The sequence below is a fragment of the Syngnathus scovelli genome, chromosome 14 (genome assembly GCF_024217435.2).
Source record: "Syngnathus scovelli strain Florida chromosome 14, RoL_Ssco_1.2, whole genome shotgun sequence".
Lineage (NCBI taxonomy): Eukaryota > Metazoa > Chordata > Actinopteri > Syngnathiformes > Syngnathidae > Syngnathus > Syngnathus scovelli.
Genome location: NC_090860.1, coordinates 188022 through 206583, shown reverse-complemented (window position 1 = coordinate 206583; position 18562 = coordinate 188022). Strand labels below are relative to the sequence as shown.

The following is an 18562-nucleotide window of genomic DNA, read 5'->3' as shown; positions in this document are numbered from 1 at the left end:
CAATAAATTACCAGTTCATTGCGCTCTTCAGAAAGCAGGGCGTTTCGATCCTCCAGTTTCCTGATGACTGCGCTGAGCTCAGCGATTTTCAGATGAAACCTTCGCGTGTCCCGATCCTCCTGAGACTGAAAACGCCCCGCAACACACACACACAACCACTCGTTCAAAGTTCAAAACTGTTTTTGTGCTACCTTCCTCCAGCAACGAACTAAGTCATGCGTACTGCAAGTGTGTGATGAGGTGGCTTACGCTATGAAGAGGATTGCTAGTAGCGCCGTTGACCCCACTTCCAGGGTAGTTTAGGCCCGCCCTTTGGGAATCACTCAGGGCAGCGATCTGCTGCTCGGCAGCCTGAGTCTGCAGCTGAAGGCGGTTGACGTGGCCGGCCCCAGGGATTTATCCAAAACACTAACCGCTCTGTCTTTCAGCTTGATCTCATCCATCTGGATGTACAAACGGGGAGCGCTCAGGCAGGCGGGCAAACTCATTTGCCAGAATTGTGACCAAAACAAAGAGAGCAACCGGCCAATTTTTATCTTGAATCGACTAGAACACCATTGCTGTGACAAAAGCGAAGCGAGCAACCGGACGTTTTCTTCTTGTGAAATAGAATAGAATAGAATAGAATGCCTTAGGTGTCATTGCACTGCAGGTATACAACGAAATTGGGAACATAGCCACACACCGCGCATCTGATCAGTCCTACCAGTCGGCGGATCTCCCTCTCGCAGTCTCTCTTGGTTCGGCTCAGCTCCTCCCGATGCTGGTGATGAGCCGATCGGAGCTCGGCCGCTCGGGACTGCCAGGCCTGCTGGGCCGCTGCCAGGGCTTCTTCCGCGCTCCTGGTGGAGGCGACACCGCTCGGTCTCCCGACACCGCCGCGTCTCCTCCACTTCCGCCAGCAAAGCGCCCCCGCTCCTCACCTGAGCAGACATTGCGCCACATCGGGCCGTTGAGACCGCAACGGAGCGCCGCGACGCTTACTGGGGACAAGCTACACAATACGGTAGCGGCCGCATCGGAGCCCGACGTGGCGTGCGGAGAGTCAGACACGGATTGAGCGGATCACCTTGTCCATGGAGCCGTCCCTCAGGCTGAGGACCAAGGCATTCACTCGCTGGATCTCTCCATCTTTGATTTTGATCACTCTCATCAGCTCCATTTCATGCTGCCGCAGTAATGTCTCCCTGGTAACGGCTAACTCTTTCTGCTTCTCCTCATGGAGTTTGCTTTTGAGTTCCGTCATGGCGGCGGTGGCACGGTGGTGCTCCGCCCGCAGGTCCTGACTTCTCTCTCTCTCCAGACAGCTGACCTGACATGACTTAGACTTAGACAAACTTTATTGTCATCTTGTCTGCACATGGTGCATACAAAATGAAATTTCGTTGCACACGGCTTACAACAAAGTAGTGATATTGCAGTTGAATAGAAGTAACATATCCTATGAAAATATATATATACATATACTGTATATATATATTACAAATAAGTATAAAGTGCAGCAGTGCTAATTATGCAATAGTGCAAGTAGGCAAAACAGTATTCAAGAGTGTGCAGAGGAATGCTAAACCATGTATTAAACTTCTATTTAAAGGGTTTACACAAGTTCAGTAAAGTTGGTAGTGCGAGATAGTGCCAGATAGAGGTCCGTAGTGTCATAAAGTACAGTTCTGTGAATGTGTGATGCAGAGTTCAGTTTAGAGTTCAACAGTTCTAATGTTCAACAGTCTGATGACAGCAGGGAAAAAGCTGTTGCAGAACCTGGTGGACCTGCAGCAGATTGTGCGAAACCTCTTCCCAGAGGGCAGCAGGGAGAACAGTCCATGGTGGGGGTGTGATGGGTCATTGATGATGTTACGGGCACGGGACATGCAGCGCTGAGATGAAATGTCCTGAATGGAGGGAAGAGGAGCCCCTATGATCCTCTCTGCTGTCCTCACCACTCTCCTCACGTTCTTCCAATCGGAGGCGGTGCAGCCTCCACACCACACAGAGAGTCAGCTTGTCAGAATGCTCTCTATGGTGCTCCTGTAGAACGTCCTCATGATGGGTGGGGGCAGGTGGGCTCTCCTCATCCTCCGCAGGAAGTACAAGCGCTTCTGTGCCCTCTTGATCAGTGCCGTAGTGTTCATAGTCCAGGTGAGGTCTTCTGTGATGTGGACCCCCAGGAATTTGGTGCTGCTGACCACCTCCACAGCTGAGCTGTTGATGATCAGTGGAGCGTGGTGAGGCTGGTTTTTCCTGAAGTCGACGATGATCTCCTTCGTCTTCTCCACATTCAGGATCAGGCTGTTGTCTCTGCACCAGCCCACCAGCTGCTCCACCTCCTCTCTGTAGTCCAGGTCGTTGTTGTCTCTGATGAGCCCCACCGCCGTTGTGTCGTCTGCGAACTTCACGATGTGATTGGTGGTGAACCTGGGGACGCAGTCGTGTGTCATCAGGGTCAACAGCAGGGGGCTCAGGACGCAGCCCTGAGGGGAGCCTGTGCTGAGGGTGATGACATCAGAGGTGTTCTGTCCGACCCGGACTGACTGAGGTCTGTTGGTGAGGAAGTCTAGCAGCCAGTTGCGAAGGGGGGTGTTGAAGCCCAGGTGTTCCAATTTTCCTACTAGATGCTGTGGGATGATGGTGTTTAACGCTGAGCTGAAGTCCAGGAACAGCATCCGAACATGGGTGTTCTTCTCCTCCAGGTGAGCCAGGCTCAGGTGAAGAACGGAGGAGATGGCGTCCTGAGTGGAGCGGTTTTGCCGGTCGGCAAACTGGAACGGGTCAAATAATGGGGGGAGTCTGGAAACGATGTGATCTTTAAGCAGCCTTTCGAAGCACTTCATCATAACCGGAGTCAGTGCAACAGGCCGGTAATCATTAAATGAGGTGATTTGAGGTTTCTTCGGCACCGGAATGATGGAGGCAGTCTTAAAGCACGCTGGCACTGTGGCTTGGCCTAGCGAGGTGTTAAAAATGTCTGTGATGACCCCAGCCAGCTGACTTGCACATTCCCTGAACACACGCCCAGGAATGTTGTCGGGGCCAGGGGCCTTACGGGGGTTGACTCTCCTCAGGGTCTTCAACACAACGGCTGATGATATTCTTAGTGGTGCTGACGTCCTCGGTGCATTTGTTGACGTAGGCTGACACAGTCATGGCACACGCATGTCAAATCTACATCGGGGAAACTGGGAGGGAGGGAGGGCGGGAGGGAGGGAGGCAAGCAGGGAGGCAGGCAGGCAGGGAGGCAGGCAGGGAGGCAGGCAGGGAAGCAGGCAGGGAGGAAGGCAGTGTCTGTCTGTTGAGGTTTTCACCTTGTTCTTCTCCTGCTGAAGTTCTAACTGGACGTCCATCAGTTTGGCTCTCAGCTCGTCATTGGCGGCCTGAAAGGCGTCCGTTCGCTCCGCCTTGACCCGCCCTGCCGGAGCTCGTTTGGACATCTCTTACTCGAGTCTCGCCCAGTCGTCAGTCAGAGATCACAACATTTGTACCTGGAGAGCACAAACGCAGCGCTGTTTTCCACTGGCTTCGGACTCAACTTCAATCGGTACCGTAACGTACAACATCATAAACATAGATCTAGCTTGACTTATTCATTGAATAAATGCATTTGGTTCTTCAAAACTGCATCACGCAACATAGCGTGACCGAGACGGCCGTTATCCACCTGCGTGAAGTTATTTGGTGAAATGAATGAGATGTTTAAGACACCATCGTTCTGTCTCTATGTAGATGAAGGGAAATAATCGATTGCTGAAGGTCCAAAGGTGTTGTGATAAACAAATAAACATATTAGTGATTAGTGACATATTTGTGATAAACACATTAGGCAGGATAATCACATATGTTAACTTGACTGCCCACACTATATTTATTTATGGTTATTTGTTAAATCGAGTACTGTTAGACATGAAATAGGAAGTGTTTAACATAAATGGACGACGAAAGGGGTACTCACCATTGTAGCTCCTGCTGGTCAATGATACGAGCCTCTTCTTGCAGTGGAAAACATACAGCCAACAAACACCGTGGAACCTAAAGGAAGGAAATTAAACATTAACATTTAGCCTCAACCAACATTCACAGATACAACGCAACGCAAACTACACAAACGTAAATCTTTCTAAACACAATGAGTTGTACTTACCGTGTACGCTCTAGACGGTCCACTTGCAAGCAGAAAATAAAGATATTTCTGTTGATAATCGTCGTGTTTGTATCCGTTGTCTCGCTCAAGGCCATTGCGCCCACAGATTTGAATTTTGGCGAGAGTTCAGCCTATTGACGTCATTTCCGCGGTGTAATACCCGCATATCTGAAACGGCAAAGTTAAGTAAAGTTTTTAATCAACGCAATAATTTACAAACGTTGACCAGTCGAAATAATCGTCGAAATTTGGCGTCTGTGGCTGGAAGCAGACGCCGAGTTCGACGTTCCTCCCAAATGCCACACTCCCTCGCTCTTCAGGGCTACAAAAAAACATATTTTTCAAAACAATGAGTTGTAATTACCTTGTACGCTCTAGACGGTCAAGTTGCAAGCTGAAAACAAAAATATTTGTCTTGTTAGTCGTCGTGTTACTAACCGCTGTGTCTTGTTTGCCAGCATTGCCGCTTTCCTACTTTCTGTTGCAAGCCACGCCCACGGATTATAATTTTGCCGTGAGTTCCGCCTATTGACGTCACGTCCGCGTCGCATGACTGCGACGGAATATTATCTAAAACTGTTTGTGCGGCATGGTGTTGTTCTGTGCGGTATTGTGTTATTCTGTGCGGCGTCGTGTTGTTCTGTGCGGCGTAGTGTTGTTCAGTGCGGCGTCGTGTTGTTCAGTGCGGCATGTTGTTGTTCAGTGCGGCATGTTGTTGTTCAGTGCGGCATGGTGTTGTTCAGTGCGGCATGGTGTTGTTAAGTGCGGCATGGTGTTGTTCAGTGCGGCATGGTGTTGTTCAGTGCGGCATGGTGTTGTTCAGTGCGGGATGGTGTTGTTCAGTGCGGCATGGTGTTGTTCAGTGCGGCATGGTGTTGTTCAGTGCGGCATGGTGTTGTTCAGTGCGGCATGGTGTTGTTCAGTGCGGCATGGTGTTGTTCAGTGCGGCATGGTGTTGTTCAGTGCGGCATAATATTGTTCAGTGTGGCGTAATGTTGTTCAGTGGGGCATGGTGTTGTTCAGTGCGGCATGGTGTTGTTCAGTGCGGCATGGTGTTGTTCAGTGCGGCATGATGTTGTTCAGTGCGGCATAATGTTGTTCAGTGCGGCATAATGTTGTTCAGTGCGGCATGGTGTTGTTTAGTGCGGGATGGTGTTGTTCAGTGCGGCATGGTGTTGTTCAGTGCGGCATGGTGTTGTTCAGTGCGGCATGGTGTTGTTCAGTGCGGCATGGTGTTGTTCAGTGCGGCATGGTGTTGTTCAGTGCGGCATGGTGTTGTTCAGTGCGGCATGGTGTTGTTCAGTGCGGGATGGTGTTGTTCAGTGCGGCATGGTGTTCAGTGCGGCATAATGTTGTTCAGTGCGGCATAATGTTGTTCAGTTCGGCATGGTGTTGTTCAGTGCGGGATAATGTTGTTCAGTGCGGCATAATGTTGTTCAGTGCGGCATAATGTTGTTCAGTGGGGCATAATGTTGTTCAGTGCGGCATGGTTTTGTTCAGTGCGGGATGGTGTTGTTCAGTGCGGCATGGTGTTGTTCAGTGCGGCATGGTGTTGTTCAGTGCGGCATGGTGTTGTTCAGTGCGGCATGGTGTTGTTCAGTGCGACATGGTGTTGTTCAGTGCGGCATTGTGTTGTTCAGTGCGGCATTGTGTTGTTCAGTGCGGCATGGTGTTGTTCAGTGCGGCATGGTGTTGTTCAGTGCGGCATGGTGTAGTTCAGTGCGGCATGGTGTAGTTCAGTGCGGCATGGTGTTGTTCAGTGCGGGATGGTGTTGTTCAGTGCGGGATGGTGTTGTTCAGTGCGGGATGGTGTTGTTCAGTGCGGGATGGTGTTGTTCAGTGCGGGATGGTGTTGTTCAGTTTGGCATGGTGTTGTTCAGTTTGGCATGGTGTTGTTCAGTGCGGCATGGTGTTGTTCAGTGCGGCATGGTGTTGTTCAGTGTGGGATGGTGTTGTTCAGTGCGGGATGGTGTTGTTCAGTGCGGGATGGTGTTGTTCAGTGCGGCATGGTGTTGTTCAGTGCGGCATGGTGTTGTTCGGCATGGTGTTGTTCAGTGCGGCATGGTGTTGTTCAGTGCGGCATGGTGTTGTTCAGTGCGGGATGGTGTTCAGTGCGGGATGGTGTTGCTCAGTGCGGGATGGTGTTGTTCAGTGCGGCATGGTGTTGTTCAGTGCGGCATGGTGTTGTTCAGTGCGGCATAATGTTGTTCAGTGCGGCATGGTGTTGTTCAGTGCGGCATGGTGTTGTTCAGTGCGGGATGGTGTTGTTCAGTTTGGCATGGTGTTGTTCAGTTTGGCATGGTGTTGTTCAGTGCGGCATGGTGTTGTTCAGTGCGGCATGGTGTTGTTCAGTGCGGCATGGTGTTGTTCAGTGCGGCATGGTGTTGTTCAGTGCGGCATGGTGTTGTTCAGTGCGGGATGGTGTTGTTCAGTGCGGGATGGTGTTGTTCAGTGCGGGATGGTGTTGTTCAGTGCGGCATGGTGTTGTTCAGTGCGGCATGGTGTTGTTCAGTGCGGCATGGTGTTGTTCAGTGCGGCATGGTGTTGTTCAGTGCGGCATGGTGTTGTTCAGTGCGGGATGGTGTTCAGTGCGGGATGGTGTTGTTCAGTGCGGGATGGTGTTGTTCAGTGCGGGATGGTGTTGTTCAGTGCGGCATGGTGTTGTTCAGTGCGGCATGGTGTTGTTAAGTGCGGCATGGTGTTGTTCAGTGCGGCGTAATGTTGTTCAGTGGGGCATGGTGTTGTTCAGTGCGGCATGGTGTTGTTCAGTGCGGCATGGTGTTGTTCAGTGCGGCATGGTGTTGTTCAGTGCGGCATGGTGTTGTTCAGTGCGGCATGGTGTAGTTCAGTGCGGCATGGTGTTGTTCAGTGCGGCATGGTGTTGTTCAGTGCGGCATGGTGTTGTTCAGTGCGGGATGGTGTTGTTCAGTGCGGGATGGTGTTGTTCAGTGCGGCATAATGTTGTTCAGTGCGGCGTAATGTTGTTCAGTGCGGCATGGTGTTGTTCGGTGCGGCATGGTGTTGTTCAGTGCGGCATGGTGTTGTTCAGTGCGGTATCGTGTTGTTCAGTGCGGTATCGTGTTGTTCAGTGCGGTATCGTGTTGTTCAGTGCGGTATCGTGTTGTTCAGTGCGGTATCGTGTTGTTCAGTGCGGTATCGTTGTGTTGTTGGTATTGTGTTGTGTTGTTCGTAATGTGTTGTGTTGTTCGTATTGTGTTGTTGGTATTGTGTTGTGTTGTTCGTATTTTGTTGTGTTGTTCATATTGTGTTGAGTTGTTCATATTGTGTTGAGTTGTTCGTATTGTGTTGTGTTGTTCGTATTGTGTTGCCTCTAACACTTAGCTTCTAACACTTAGCCTCTAGCACCTAGAAGGTAAATAAATAGGAAGGAAGGACTCACCGGTGACGTCGTCGCCCACGTCCAAGCGTTGTACTTTGTATTTTCATCCTTCTGACAGTGGAAAACATATAGCCAACAAACACCGTGGAACCTAAACGAATGAAAGAAAACTATCATTTGGCCACAACCAACATTCACAGATACAACACAATGTGACGTGCAGGGTTGAGGTTAAAGGTTGAGTGAAGGGCCCTCGTTTTAAACTACTTTTTTGAAAAGGAGTGGGAACAAGTAAGACGTATTTAATTTATTTATTGGGAAGTAGTAAGACTTATTAAATTTATTTAATCTACTTTTCTTCCCAGGCAAAATTTGATGTGCTGCAATTCCAAATTTCCAAAGTGAATGAAGGAATGAAATCCTTTAAATTATGATTTTGTATAAATACTAGGCATAAACACAAAATCTACGGCACAAAATGGGCAGACTTTACTTGTTTGAAAAGGACTGGTTACAAGACAGACTTTTTAAATTTATTTAATGGGAAGAAGACTTATTTAGTTTAATTGATCTATTTTTGTTCCCTGGCAAAATTCGATTTGCTGCAATTCCAAATTTCCAAAGTGAATGAAGGAACGAAGTCGTTTAAATTATGATTTTGTATAAATACTAGGCATAGACACAAAATCTACGGCACAAAACGGGCAGACTTTACTTGTTTGAAGAGGACTGGTTACAAGACAGACTTTTCTGATTTATTTAATGGGAAGAAGACTTATTTAGTTTATTTAATCTCTTTTTGTTGCCTGGCAAAATTGGATTTGCTGAAATTGTATTTTGCCAAATCTTGACTTGAGACCTGATAGGAAGTATTAAACGCTCAGTTAAATCGATACAAGTTGGTAATAAGAGCGAGTAATGTTGGTTGAAGCGACGAATGAATGTTAAAAGCAATTTAAATTATGACTTTGTATAAATACTAGATATTAACAGAACATCTACTGCGCAAAATGGGCAGAGTTTACTTGTTTGAGAAGGAGTGGCTTATTTAAGACTAAGATTTATTTAATCTGTTTGTTCCCTGGCAAAATTGGATGTGATGCAATTCCAAATTTCACCACATGATGGTGCCAAATTTTGACTTCATAGGACATATTCAACACTTAGTTCAAGGTAATCAGATTTGTTTATTATTCTAATGGCCTTTTCAAAACTATTCTGGATTACTACTTTGGATCTATTCTACATTACTTGTACATTACTCTGTAACAGATTAGGCAGTATAATCACATATGTTAACTTGAGAGTGCCCACACTCAATCTACTTATCGTGATGCGTTAAATCAATTACTGTTAGACATTATTTGTCTGATAATCTACCAAATCTTTGAATTGAAGAATTTGTGATTTAATTAATAGCTTGTTGTTATGTTCAGGGTAATCAGACTTGTATATAATTCTAATGGCCTTCTTTTGAAAACTATTCTGAATTACAACTTTGGATCTTATATTACTTTGCAACAATATACTCGGTGACAGATTAGGCAGTATAATCACATATGTTAACTTCAGTGCCCACACTGTATTTATGTATGGTTATTTGTTAAATCAAGTACTGTTAGACATGAAATAGGAAGTGTTTAACATAAATGTTATGGCTACTCACCATTGTAGCTCGCTCCTGGTCAATGATACGAGCCTCTTCTTGCAGTGGAAAACTTGCAGCCAACAAACACCGTGAAACCTAAAGGAATGAAATTAAACATTAACATTTCGCCTGGACGAATATTCACACGTACAACGCAACGCGGCTACACTTCTGCTAGCGCCTCAGCTACACGTTGCTATTACAAACGTAAATCTCTTTAAACACAATGAGTGTTACTTACCGTGTACGCTGTAGACGGTCCAGTTGCAAGCAGAAAATAAAGATGTTTCTGTTGATATTCGTCGTTGCTCAGTGGCTCACGGCCATCGCGCCAACAGATTTGAATTTTGGTGGAAGTTCCGCCAATTACCTCATATCTGCGGCACATGACTGCGACGTAATACCCGCTTATCTGAAACGGCAGTTAAAAGTAGAGTTACATCAAGTTTTCTTGGAACCTAAACGAATGAAAGAAAACTATCATTTGGCCACAACCAACATTCACAGATACAACACAATGTGACGTGCGGGGTTGAGGTTAAAGGTTGAGTAAATGGCCCTCGTTTTAAACTACTTTTTTGAAAAGGAGTGGGAACAAGTAAGACGTATTTAATTTATTTATTGGGAAGTAGTAAGACTTATTAAATTTATTTAATCTACTTTTCTTCCCAGGCAAAATTTGATGTGCTGCAATTCCAAATTTCCAAAGTGAATGAAGGAATGAAATCCTTTAAATTATGATTTTGTATAAATACTAGGCATAAACACAAAATCTACGGCACAAAATGGGCAGACTTTACTTGTTTGAAAAGGACTGGTTACAAGACAGACTTTTTTAATTTATTTAATGGGAAGAAGACTTATTTAGTTTAATTGATCTATTTTTGTTCCCTGGCAAAATTCCATTTGCTGCAATTCCAAATTTCCAAAGTGAATGAAGGAATGAAGTCATTTAAATTATGATTTTGTATAAATACTAGGCATAGACACAAAATCTACGGCACAAAACGGGCAGACTTTACTTGTTTGAAGAGGACTGGTTACAAGACAGACTTTTCTGATTTATTTAATGGGAAGAAGACTTATTTAGTTTATTTAATCTCTTTTTGTTGCCTGGCAAAATTGGATTTGCTGAAATTGTATTTTGCCAAATCTTGACTTGAGACCTGATAGGAAGTATTAAACGCTTAGTTAAATCGATACAAGTTGGTAATAAGAGCGAGTAATGTTGGTTGAAGCGATGAATTAAGGTTGAAAGCAATTTAAATTATTACTTTGTATAAATACTAGATATTAACAGAACATCTACTGCACAAAATGGGCAGAGTTTACTTGTTTGAGAAGGAGTGGCTTATTTAAGACTAAGATTTATTTAATCTGTTTGTTCCCAGGCAAAATTGGATGTGATGCAATTCCAAATTTCACCACATGATGGTGCCCAATTTTGACTTCATAGGACATATTCAACACTTAACTATTATGTTCAAGGTAATCAGATTTGTTTATTATTCTAATGGCCTTTTCAAAACTATTCTGGATTACTACTTTGGATCTATTCTACATTACTTGGCAACAACATACTCTGTAACAGATTAGGCAGTATAATCACATATGTTAACTTGAGAGTGCCCACACTCAATCTACTTATCGTGATGTGTTAAATCAATTACTGTTAGACATTATTATTCTGATAATCTACCAAATCTTTGAATTGAAGAATTTGTGATTTAATTAATAGCTTGTTGTTATGTTCAGGGTAATCAGACTTGTATATAATTCTAATGGCCTTCTTTTGAAAACTATTCTGAATTACAACTTTGGATCTTATATTACTTTGCAACAATATACTCGGTGACAGATTAGGCAGTATAATCACATATGTTAACTTCAGTGCCCACACTGTATTTATTTATGGTTATTTGTTAAATCAAGTACTGTTAGACATGAAATAGGAAGTGTTTAACATAAATGTTATGGCTACTCACCATTGTAGCTCGCTCCTGGTCAATGATACGAGCCTCTTCTTGCAGTGGAAAACTTGCAGCCAACAAACACCGTGGAACCTAAAGGAATGAAATTAAACATTAACATTTCGCCTGGACCAATATTCACACGTACAACGCAACGCGGCTACACTTCTGCTAGCGCCTCAGCTACACGTTGCTATTACAAACGTAAATCTCTTTAAACACAATGAGTGTTACTTACCGTGTACGCTGTAGACGGTCCAGTTGCAAGCAGAAAATAAAGATATTTCTGTTGATATTCGTCGTTGCTCAGTGGCTCACGGCCATCGCGCCAACAGATTTGAATTTTGGTGGAAGTTCAGCCAATTACGTCATATCCGCGGCACATGACTGCGACGTAATACCCGCTTATCTGAAACGGCAGTTAAAAGTAGAGTTACATCAAGTTTTCTTTTTTAATCAACGCAATCATTTACAACCGTTGACCAGAAAGAATCGTCGAAATTCGACGTTCCCCCCAAACGCCACACTCACTCGCTTTTCAGGGCAACAAAAGTACTTCTTTTTAAAAACGATTAGTTGTACTTACCGTGTACGCTCTGGACGGTCCAGTTGCAAGCAGAAAATAAAAATATTTCTCTTGTTAGTCGTATGTTACCATCCGCTGTGTCTTTGTCAACATCGCCATTTTCCTACTTCCTGTTGCGAGCCACGCCCACGGATTTAAATTTTGGCGGAAGTTCCGCCCATTGGCGTAGTTTTCGCGTATAGCAAATCCGATTGGTTGGGAAGGGGGCGCGGTTATGCAGCCGAGGGGTCCTGTGATCGGTGGGATGTAAAGTAGGCGTCGACGTCACGTCCGCGTCACGTGACCACGACGTGGCAGACGTCATATAGCAACCGCTGTTTTGTTTAGTAGACTTACAGTTGTTATGCATTGACATAATGGCGCACACTCCAAATAGATTTAAATAAATTAAATAATTCTTCTGCCCACTCCCTTTTAAACAAGTTAACTCTCCCCGCGGATTTGAATTCCGGCGGAAGTTCTGCCCATCACGTGACGTCTGTCACGTGACCACACGCGGCAGATGTCATATAGCAACCGCTGTTTTGTTTAGTAGATTTACAGTTGTTATGCGTTGACATAATGGCGCACTGGTTAGCATGTCCACCTCTTAAGCATGATGTTGCGGGTTCGACGCCTGATCAATGTTAGCATGGAGTGAGCTGAAGTGCATGGCGCTGAAGATTTGAATCTTTGAAATACGCTGAGGTCTGACGTATCAGGCAGAATGGTTTGCCATCACGTTCAACAAAAAATAGAAACTTTCCCACTCTGATAAAAACGTCCTGTGTTCATCTACATATTTTCGTTTTGCTGTGCATCTTTTCCCTGCCATTTCGAGAGCCCAATTGACACTAATAGTTTACTGGAATGTGTTTGCCCATCCTACTTTGTGGAATTTCACCACATGCGCTTTTGACGAAAATACTAAATTGAACTCAAGTGAAGCCAACACGCACCCCCCCCCACACACACACACACACCTACACACACACACAAATGTTGATATGAACATAAAAGAGCCGCATGCAGTTCGGGAGTTGCGGCTTGGCCAAACCTGTACTATACAACTTTATTTGTGTAAAATTTTCACAACAGCTGTCACACAAACAAAGCGGGAAAAACCAAAGACGTGCGTGTTCCGCCCACGCTGGATTTATTTGCACCTTTGAAAAGACACCGTATTGCCGCAGATGTGGCAAAGAGTACTTTTGGGCATCTGAGACGGAAGGATGTCCAAAGCATCACGTCACCTGCTCTGGTAGGAATGGTGGTGGGACGTTGAGGTCAACCGCTTTGGGGTTGGCTGAATCTTTGGTCGCAGGATGCCACACACTTGAAGACAGAAGCAGAAAAGCAGAGCTAAATGCAAAATGTACTCACCGGTGACTACAATTTTTTCCCCCCCTGAAGAAATGGATGGACGGGTGGCCCCGGCTGGCCGGTGGGACTCTTGTTATTCTGACCCTTTTTAGTGCGCGTTTGGGGCAACAACCGTTTTTTGTGGCGCTCTCTTCTGGTTCAAGAGTGCCCTGCATGTGAATTTGCCTTTCCTGCCTTCTGATTGGATGAGCGCCGGTGTGACGCGGTGCCTCTGTCACCGTGGCGGGGGGTATACGTCGGCATCGGAGCGTCTGCCAACGTCTGAGACCGGCTGGCAGTGTATCGGAGGTGTCGAGTGCGGTGCCGCTGGAGCTCACTCACCAGCTGGTGTTAGGGCCACAGAATGAAGGCCAAGGAGAAGACTAGAAAGAGAAACAGAAACTTCTCCTCCAATTGTTTGATTTGTCTCTTCTGAGCTTCGATGAATTCTTTCAGCTCTTTGTTCCTCTAGGACGGACAAATGGAAAGTAGCCTTCAAAAGCCAGTAAGCGTGCAAGTAAGTGCCGGGCTGGCTTTGGGCCCTTACCTGTTGCGCGCTGTGCAGCAGATCCATTCTCTCTTGGAGGATGCAAGCGTCGCGCTCCCTCAACTCCCACATCAGGGCTCGCTTCCATTGGTCCACGGCGCTCCTAAGCTCTTGTCTCTGATCCGCCGTCAGCACGTCATTCACGCCAGCGTGGCTGGCTTTTTCGCCGTCCGTGGCGGGGCAGTCCCGCTGCGGTAGCGCCTCGTACAACATGGCCTCCAGCTCCATGATCCTCTGGGCCGCAATCCTCGTCCATCAGTGGTCCGGCGGGAGATTTGAGGGCGGCTTACCTTATGAGCCTGGTCCATGGAACGCTTCCTGAAGTCCAACTCTTCATCCAGGTAGCCCTTCTGGTTGCAGAACATATCCTAGCACAGCTCAAGGTCAGAATTGTTGGGGCACATTGCCCCGAGTTCACCTTGGCTGATGTCGCGTGTCTGTCTACCTTCTCACTTTCAATGTCCAACATCTTCTGTTGAAGTGCTGACTTGGTCACTTTGATGTATTCTAACCACTGAGGAAAGGCTGCTGTCACATAAGCAGAATGCGAGAGCGTGCGTGGACGTGCGCGTTACCTTCTCGGCTAGGGTGGGAAGGGTCCTGGCGTGAATCACGACCACCTGCTCCTCGTTGGTGAGATTCTGCAAGAGCCCAAAGGCACAGCGTCAACAAGGTTCTTTCAGCGCAAAGCCTTCCAAAAGTCACATTTGAGCCGCCGAGTCTCGTGGAGTGCGAACATAAGGAGTTCGACATACACTTACGGCGTTATCGCCCAGGATGTCCAGCTTCTTCATCAGATCACTGATGACGATGTCCTGGGGAAAGGCGCAAGGAGCAATGTAAGGTGTTCTGGGACCTCAGGTTAAGGTTAGGGTTGCGAGGGACGCCTTACGTACGCTCACGCCGTCGGCCTCGCAGTAGATCTGCAAAGGGCTGAGGCCGTCTGGGAAACGGACTTGCAGAAACTTCAAGACGGGGGAGCGCCACTCCCTCTCCTGAAAGGCAGAGGCATGCATCCGTGCATCCGTCCGTCCGTCCGTCCGTCCGTCCGTCCGTCCGTCACATCTCTGGCCTCAACACGCTTGTGCGAGTCTTCCCACCTCCAGCTCCAGGATGCGGAACTCAAGCAGTTCGTTTTGGTCTCGGATATCCTGGATGTGCTCTTTCAGACACGCTTCTTCCGCCTCCATCCGCCTGACCTGAAAAGACAGTCAGACCTCATCTGCGGGGCTTCCGGACGGGTGTGACGCCAAGCGACTCCGCCCAGCGCCTTTCTTTCCGTCACCTTTTCGGCCAACTGCTGATTGCTCTGACGCAGCAGCTGCTTCTCCTCCACCCACTTGACATTCTAGAAGAGACAAACGCGTGGACAGCTTTGGAATGTTGTGTCATTTTCATCCACAAATTCTTTGGTTGACTGGAAAATGACATTTGCTTTTCTCCGCATTTTCCCAGCCACGTTCAGGGGGGGGGGGGGTTGGTCCAGTAATGCCAGACGAATGAGTGACTGAAGAATGTAGCTATTTTGTCTGAGAAAAAGGTGTGCTCATTGATAAGCTTACCTGTCCTTGTTGCTTCAGCGCTGACTCCAGATCTGCTACTCTGCTTTGATAGTGACCCATTTCTACTGTCATGTAACATGGGGGGAAGAGATGGTGCAAATGGTAAAATATGGATTGTTCACAGGAATAAATTGGCAGAGCTGAAATTCCAAATTTGTCCAAAAGATGGCGCCAGACCAAAACATGAGACCAAAAAAGGGGCCAAAATAAGCTAAGCAAGTTAAAATAGAAATAAAACAGGAACACGGTGTCGGATTGTGAGTCACGCATGGACGCACAAATGTGATTTTTACTTTTTGATTTCTTTGCTTGGCTAAAAATGTATTCTGTAACAGCTTAAAGCAATATTGTTAGTCAATTCGATCAAGGGACCCGTCCGTCACTATGAGAATAGTGGCGTGACATAAATTGTTTGGAGAAGCACAAATGTGATTTTTACTTCTTGATTTCTTTGCTTGGCTAAAAATTGATTCCCTCTTTCATGAACTGTGTTTTGCAATCGAATTGTTCTGGGATTGAATGATTTTATTAACACGGGTATCAGTGGGTGAAATTGTTCGGTTTCTGGCGTGATTAAGATTTGTAATTCTATTTCATGTTTCTTCAATAAATGTGTTGTGTATATTCATCTACTTTGTTGTGCGCTGATTTGTACTGAATGTACAATCGATGGTTCGGGGTTGATTTGACAATTTGATTAATGTGCGGGGGGTTATTATGGTATAACATAGGACCGTAATAAATAAAAGTAACATCAGACAATTTTAGAGAATTGAATAACTTTCGTAGTTATTTGAGACACGAGTGAATTTCAATCCGTTTGAAAGTTTGCTTCGTCTGAATAAATTAACGGAAGTGTTTGAATCGGATTATTGGTTTGGTGTAGAACTGAAAGTAATTTAATTATTTGAAGGGCGCAGGCCCGTTTCCCCTTTTGACGGGCCGCGTAAAAAGTAACTCCGAACATGTTAGAGAATTAAATAACTTTCGTAGATATTTAAGGGAAGAGTGAATTTTGTCAAAAGTGAATTCGTTTGAAAATTTACTTCCTCTAAATAAAATAACGACGATGGTTAAAATAGATTATTTGAGTTGGTGAAGGATAAAAGTATTTCGATTGTCCGTCGGGCGTGGCCCAGTTCTTAATTTTGTCGGGCCGCGTCAAAAGTTAAACAGGACACGATCGAAAAATAGACTTGCCTTCCAAATTAATTACTGGGCAAATATAAATAGAGTAAGACATTTTTATTCGTTTTAAGAAAGTTGTTATTCTTTTTAAGCAATCAAGTGGGGTGAAGCACTCCGACAGTTAAGTGCTAGATCTACATATAAGAAGTTAGAATTAATAACGTAAAGTGCATTAATTTTCTCCTTAAATGCTATTATTGTCACACTTTTATTAATTCGATTCTCTTTCGAATAAACAAGTTGGTCGGCTCGCTGCTTGAGCGACCAAGTAGAACGGACCCATATCAACATTTACTTCGGCAAAACTAGAGCTAGGGTGCGCTATACAAACGAATCCCTGAGGTCTTAACAAAGACATCTAAAAATATCCGTAACATAATAAGAACTTCAAACATTAGCGGGGAGCCATCAATACGATGCGGTCACTTCGAAGTCTTGCCTCGAATTGAGTTACTCGGCTCGAGCTTAGGGTGACTTGAGAGGGATTGGCGTCGTACAGAAATTAGATTGATTCCGGTGGAGTTAATTTAACTCGGGTGGTTAGATTACGGACGAATCTCCGAACCCGGCTAAGACAAACCCGTTACCGGGAAGCCGGGGGCACCTTATTGAAAGAGGTGCGTTTGACACTACCATCAGCTTTTCTCTGGTCTGAAAGGAGGAGGAGGGAGGCTCCTCCTCCTCCTTTCAGACCAGAGAACACCCGAGGCTGGGTGAGAACGGGGAGGCTGCGACCCGGCCGGGGGTTGCGGGAAGGGGCGCCACCTTGATCTCCTTCTCGGCGTCGTAGTCCCCTCCGCTGGTCTGGGCTAGCAGAGCGTAGGCTCGTTGCAGCGCTTGATATTCTTGCGTCAGCTGGCGGTAGCGAAGCTCCGCCTCCTCATGCACACACCAATGCAACACAGCACTAGTACCAGAATCAGTCAGACCGGCGACAAAGCACCCGCGACGCAAAGACGAGTCCGATTCCAGGCTGAAGAGGAATGTTTGGCGCCAATACGCTGGCAGAAATGGCGGGCTACCTCTTCGGGTTCCGTGTCGGGGGTTCTGTCGGTGTGAAAAGACAAGGACGATCCGTCCGAGTCCACCAACACGTCTTCGTCGTAGCCGTAAAATGTTTCGATGACCTGCGGGCGCGGAAGCAAACATCTCTCTGAACAAACTGAAGCGACACCTCACGATGAATCGACGAGAGGAACGATAGCGAGAAAAAGGCCATTTCATCTTGCGCAACACCAAGCAGCCGCAAACAAACAGACTCACCTTGCAGGACCTCACGCTTTGTTCCTCCTCAGAGATTCTCGACGTCGGTATCGTAGCAGCAAATCTCTCTCCTGTCGACACAAATAATCCGCCTTTGAGATTCTTTGGATGCAAAGGGAACGAACGGCTCCGGCGCAGAAACAAACGCGACTCACGATGACATTTCTGACATGAGCTCCTGTCTCCAGAGCCTGAAAAACCCGTCACCGGCGATGATTGGAGGGACGCTAGTCTTTTCCAAAAGTGACAACTACAGGGTGTGTCAGGGTTTTCCAGATTATCTTTATCGTATGATTATGTTGCTTTGACTTTGACTGCAACCTGTAATAAATAATATTATTTATCCCTTATTTATCCCTATCGCTTATCCCTTCCTACACAAAGTCGTAAAACATCCCTTGCTATGTTTTGACTAGAGGTCAAGGGCTTTCTCTATTCAATCCACTCTTACACCCACCCTGTTTCTCTTAATAAAAATGCTCGTGCAGGAGCCGAGAGTCAGACTTCATTCGTACAACGGATGGACTCTCCACCTGCAGGTGTCCAAAAGAACTTACTTGTCTCCCGTGTGGTTCTTGCAAAATAAGTTGGAGCGAGCGCAACTCTAACAGGGTGCATTTTGCCACTAGCTGCCTACGGACAATGACGTCGCGCTCGCGGCTCATGGTTGACGGGCTGAGCAGCCGGGCGAGTCCGTCGTTTTCAGCACACAGCGAGTGGCAAAGGCGCTGACAAAACGGGAGCTTTGAGCTGCTGAAAATGGCAAAACAAGTCTAAGGCGTGTTCAAACGCGTGCGCACAATGCTCCTGCTTGAAAGGTCGGAATTTAAGGGGCCAATTTTTTGGATGGCGGCCGCCGGCCAAGCTTTGGACGGAAAAGGTTTCCTGGCGACAGCGAGCGAGCGCGGCGCTGCCGTACGTGCACCGAGTCGCCTGCCTGAAGACCTTGGACAAGTCGTCCATGATGTGCCGCTGCTCCACA

The 18562-nt window shown here is 46.4% G+C and overlaps 2 protein-coding genes across 6 annotated transcripts; both read right to left on the bottom strand.

Moving 5' to 3' along the window:
- On the bottom strand, window positions 1-7678 carry LOC137839583 (janus kinase and microtubule-interacting protein 3-like). Its single transcript, XM_068653042.1, has 7 exons — window positions 7536-7678; window positions 4500-4529; window positions 4136-4303; window positions 3947-4023; window positions 3303-3479; window positions 707-1312; window positions 1-443 (listed from the first exon to the last, which is right to left on the bottom strand). Exons 5-6 carry the CDS (start codon window positions 3426-3428, stop codon window positions 1046-1048), a joined length of 393 nt encoding a protein of 130 aa, XP_068509143.1. The 5' UTR covers window positions 3429-3479; window positions 3947-4023; window positions 4136-4303; window positions 4500-4529; window positions 7536-7678; the 3' UTR covers window positions 1-443; window positions 707-1045.
- A 6342-nt stretch (window positions 7679-14020) lies between these two features.
- On the bottom strand, window positions 14021-18506 carry LOC125980775 (janus kinase and microtubule-interacting protein 3-like). Of its 5 annotated transcripts, none has more exons than XM_068652905.1 (8): window positions 17581-18506; window positions 17340-17444; window positions 17083-17196; window positions 15130-15194; window positions 14853-14915; window positions 14464-14766; window positions 14329-14382; window positions 14021-14208 (listed from the first exon to the last, which is right to left on the bottom strand). In XM_068652905.1, exons 6-8 carry the CDS (start codon window positions 14581-14583, stop codon window positions 14023-14025), a joined length of 360 nt encoding a protein of 119 aa, XP_068509006.1. In that variant the 5' UTR covers window positions 14584-14766; window positions 14853-14915; window positions 15130-15194; window positions 17083-17196; window positions 17340-17444; window positions 17581-18506; the 3' UTR covers window positions 14021-14022. The 5 variants fall into 3 exon arrangements, with proteins under 5 accessions (XP_068509006.1, XP_068509009.1, XP_068509005.1 ...); XM_068652904.1 differs by having other exon boundaries at window positions 15130-15191; XM_068652906.1 differs by having other exon boundaries at window positions 15130-15191; window positions 17083-17193.
- Between the last annotated feature and the right edge of the window lie 56 nt (window positions 18507-18562).

Coding starts and splice junctions, on each gene's coding strand:
- LOC137839583 (XM_068653042.1), bottom strand. CDS start 3,428: ATGTCCAAACGAGCTCCGGCAGGGCGGGTCAAGGCGGAGCGAACGGAC. Junction 1,313..3,302: donor TTCAGCAGGAGAAGAACAAG/GTGAAAACCTCA, acceptor AAGTCATGTCAG/GTCAGCTGTCTGGAGAGAGA.
- LOC125980775 (XM_068652905.1), bottom strand. CDS start 14,583: ATGCATGCCTCTGCCTTTCAGGAGAGGGAGTGGCGCTCCCCCGTCTTG. Junction 14,383..14,463: donor GCGAGGCCGACGGCGTGAGC/GTACGTAAGGCG, acceptor GCCTTTCCCCAG/GACATCGTCATCAGTGATCT. Junction 14,209..14,328: donor ACATCCTGGGCGATAACGCC/GTAAGTGTATGT, acceptor GGGCTCTTGCAG/AATCTCACCAACGAGGAGCA.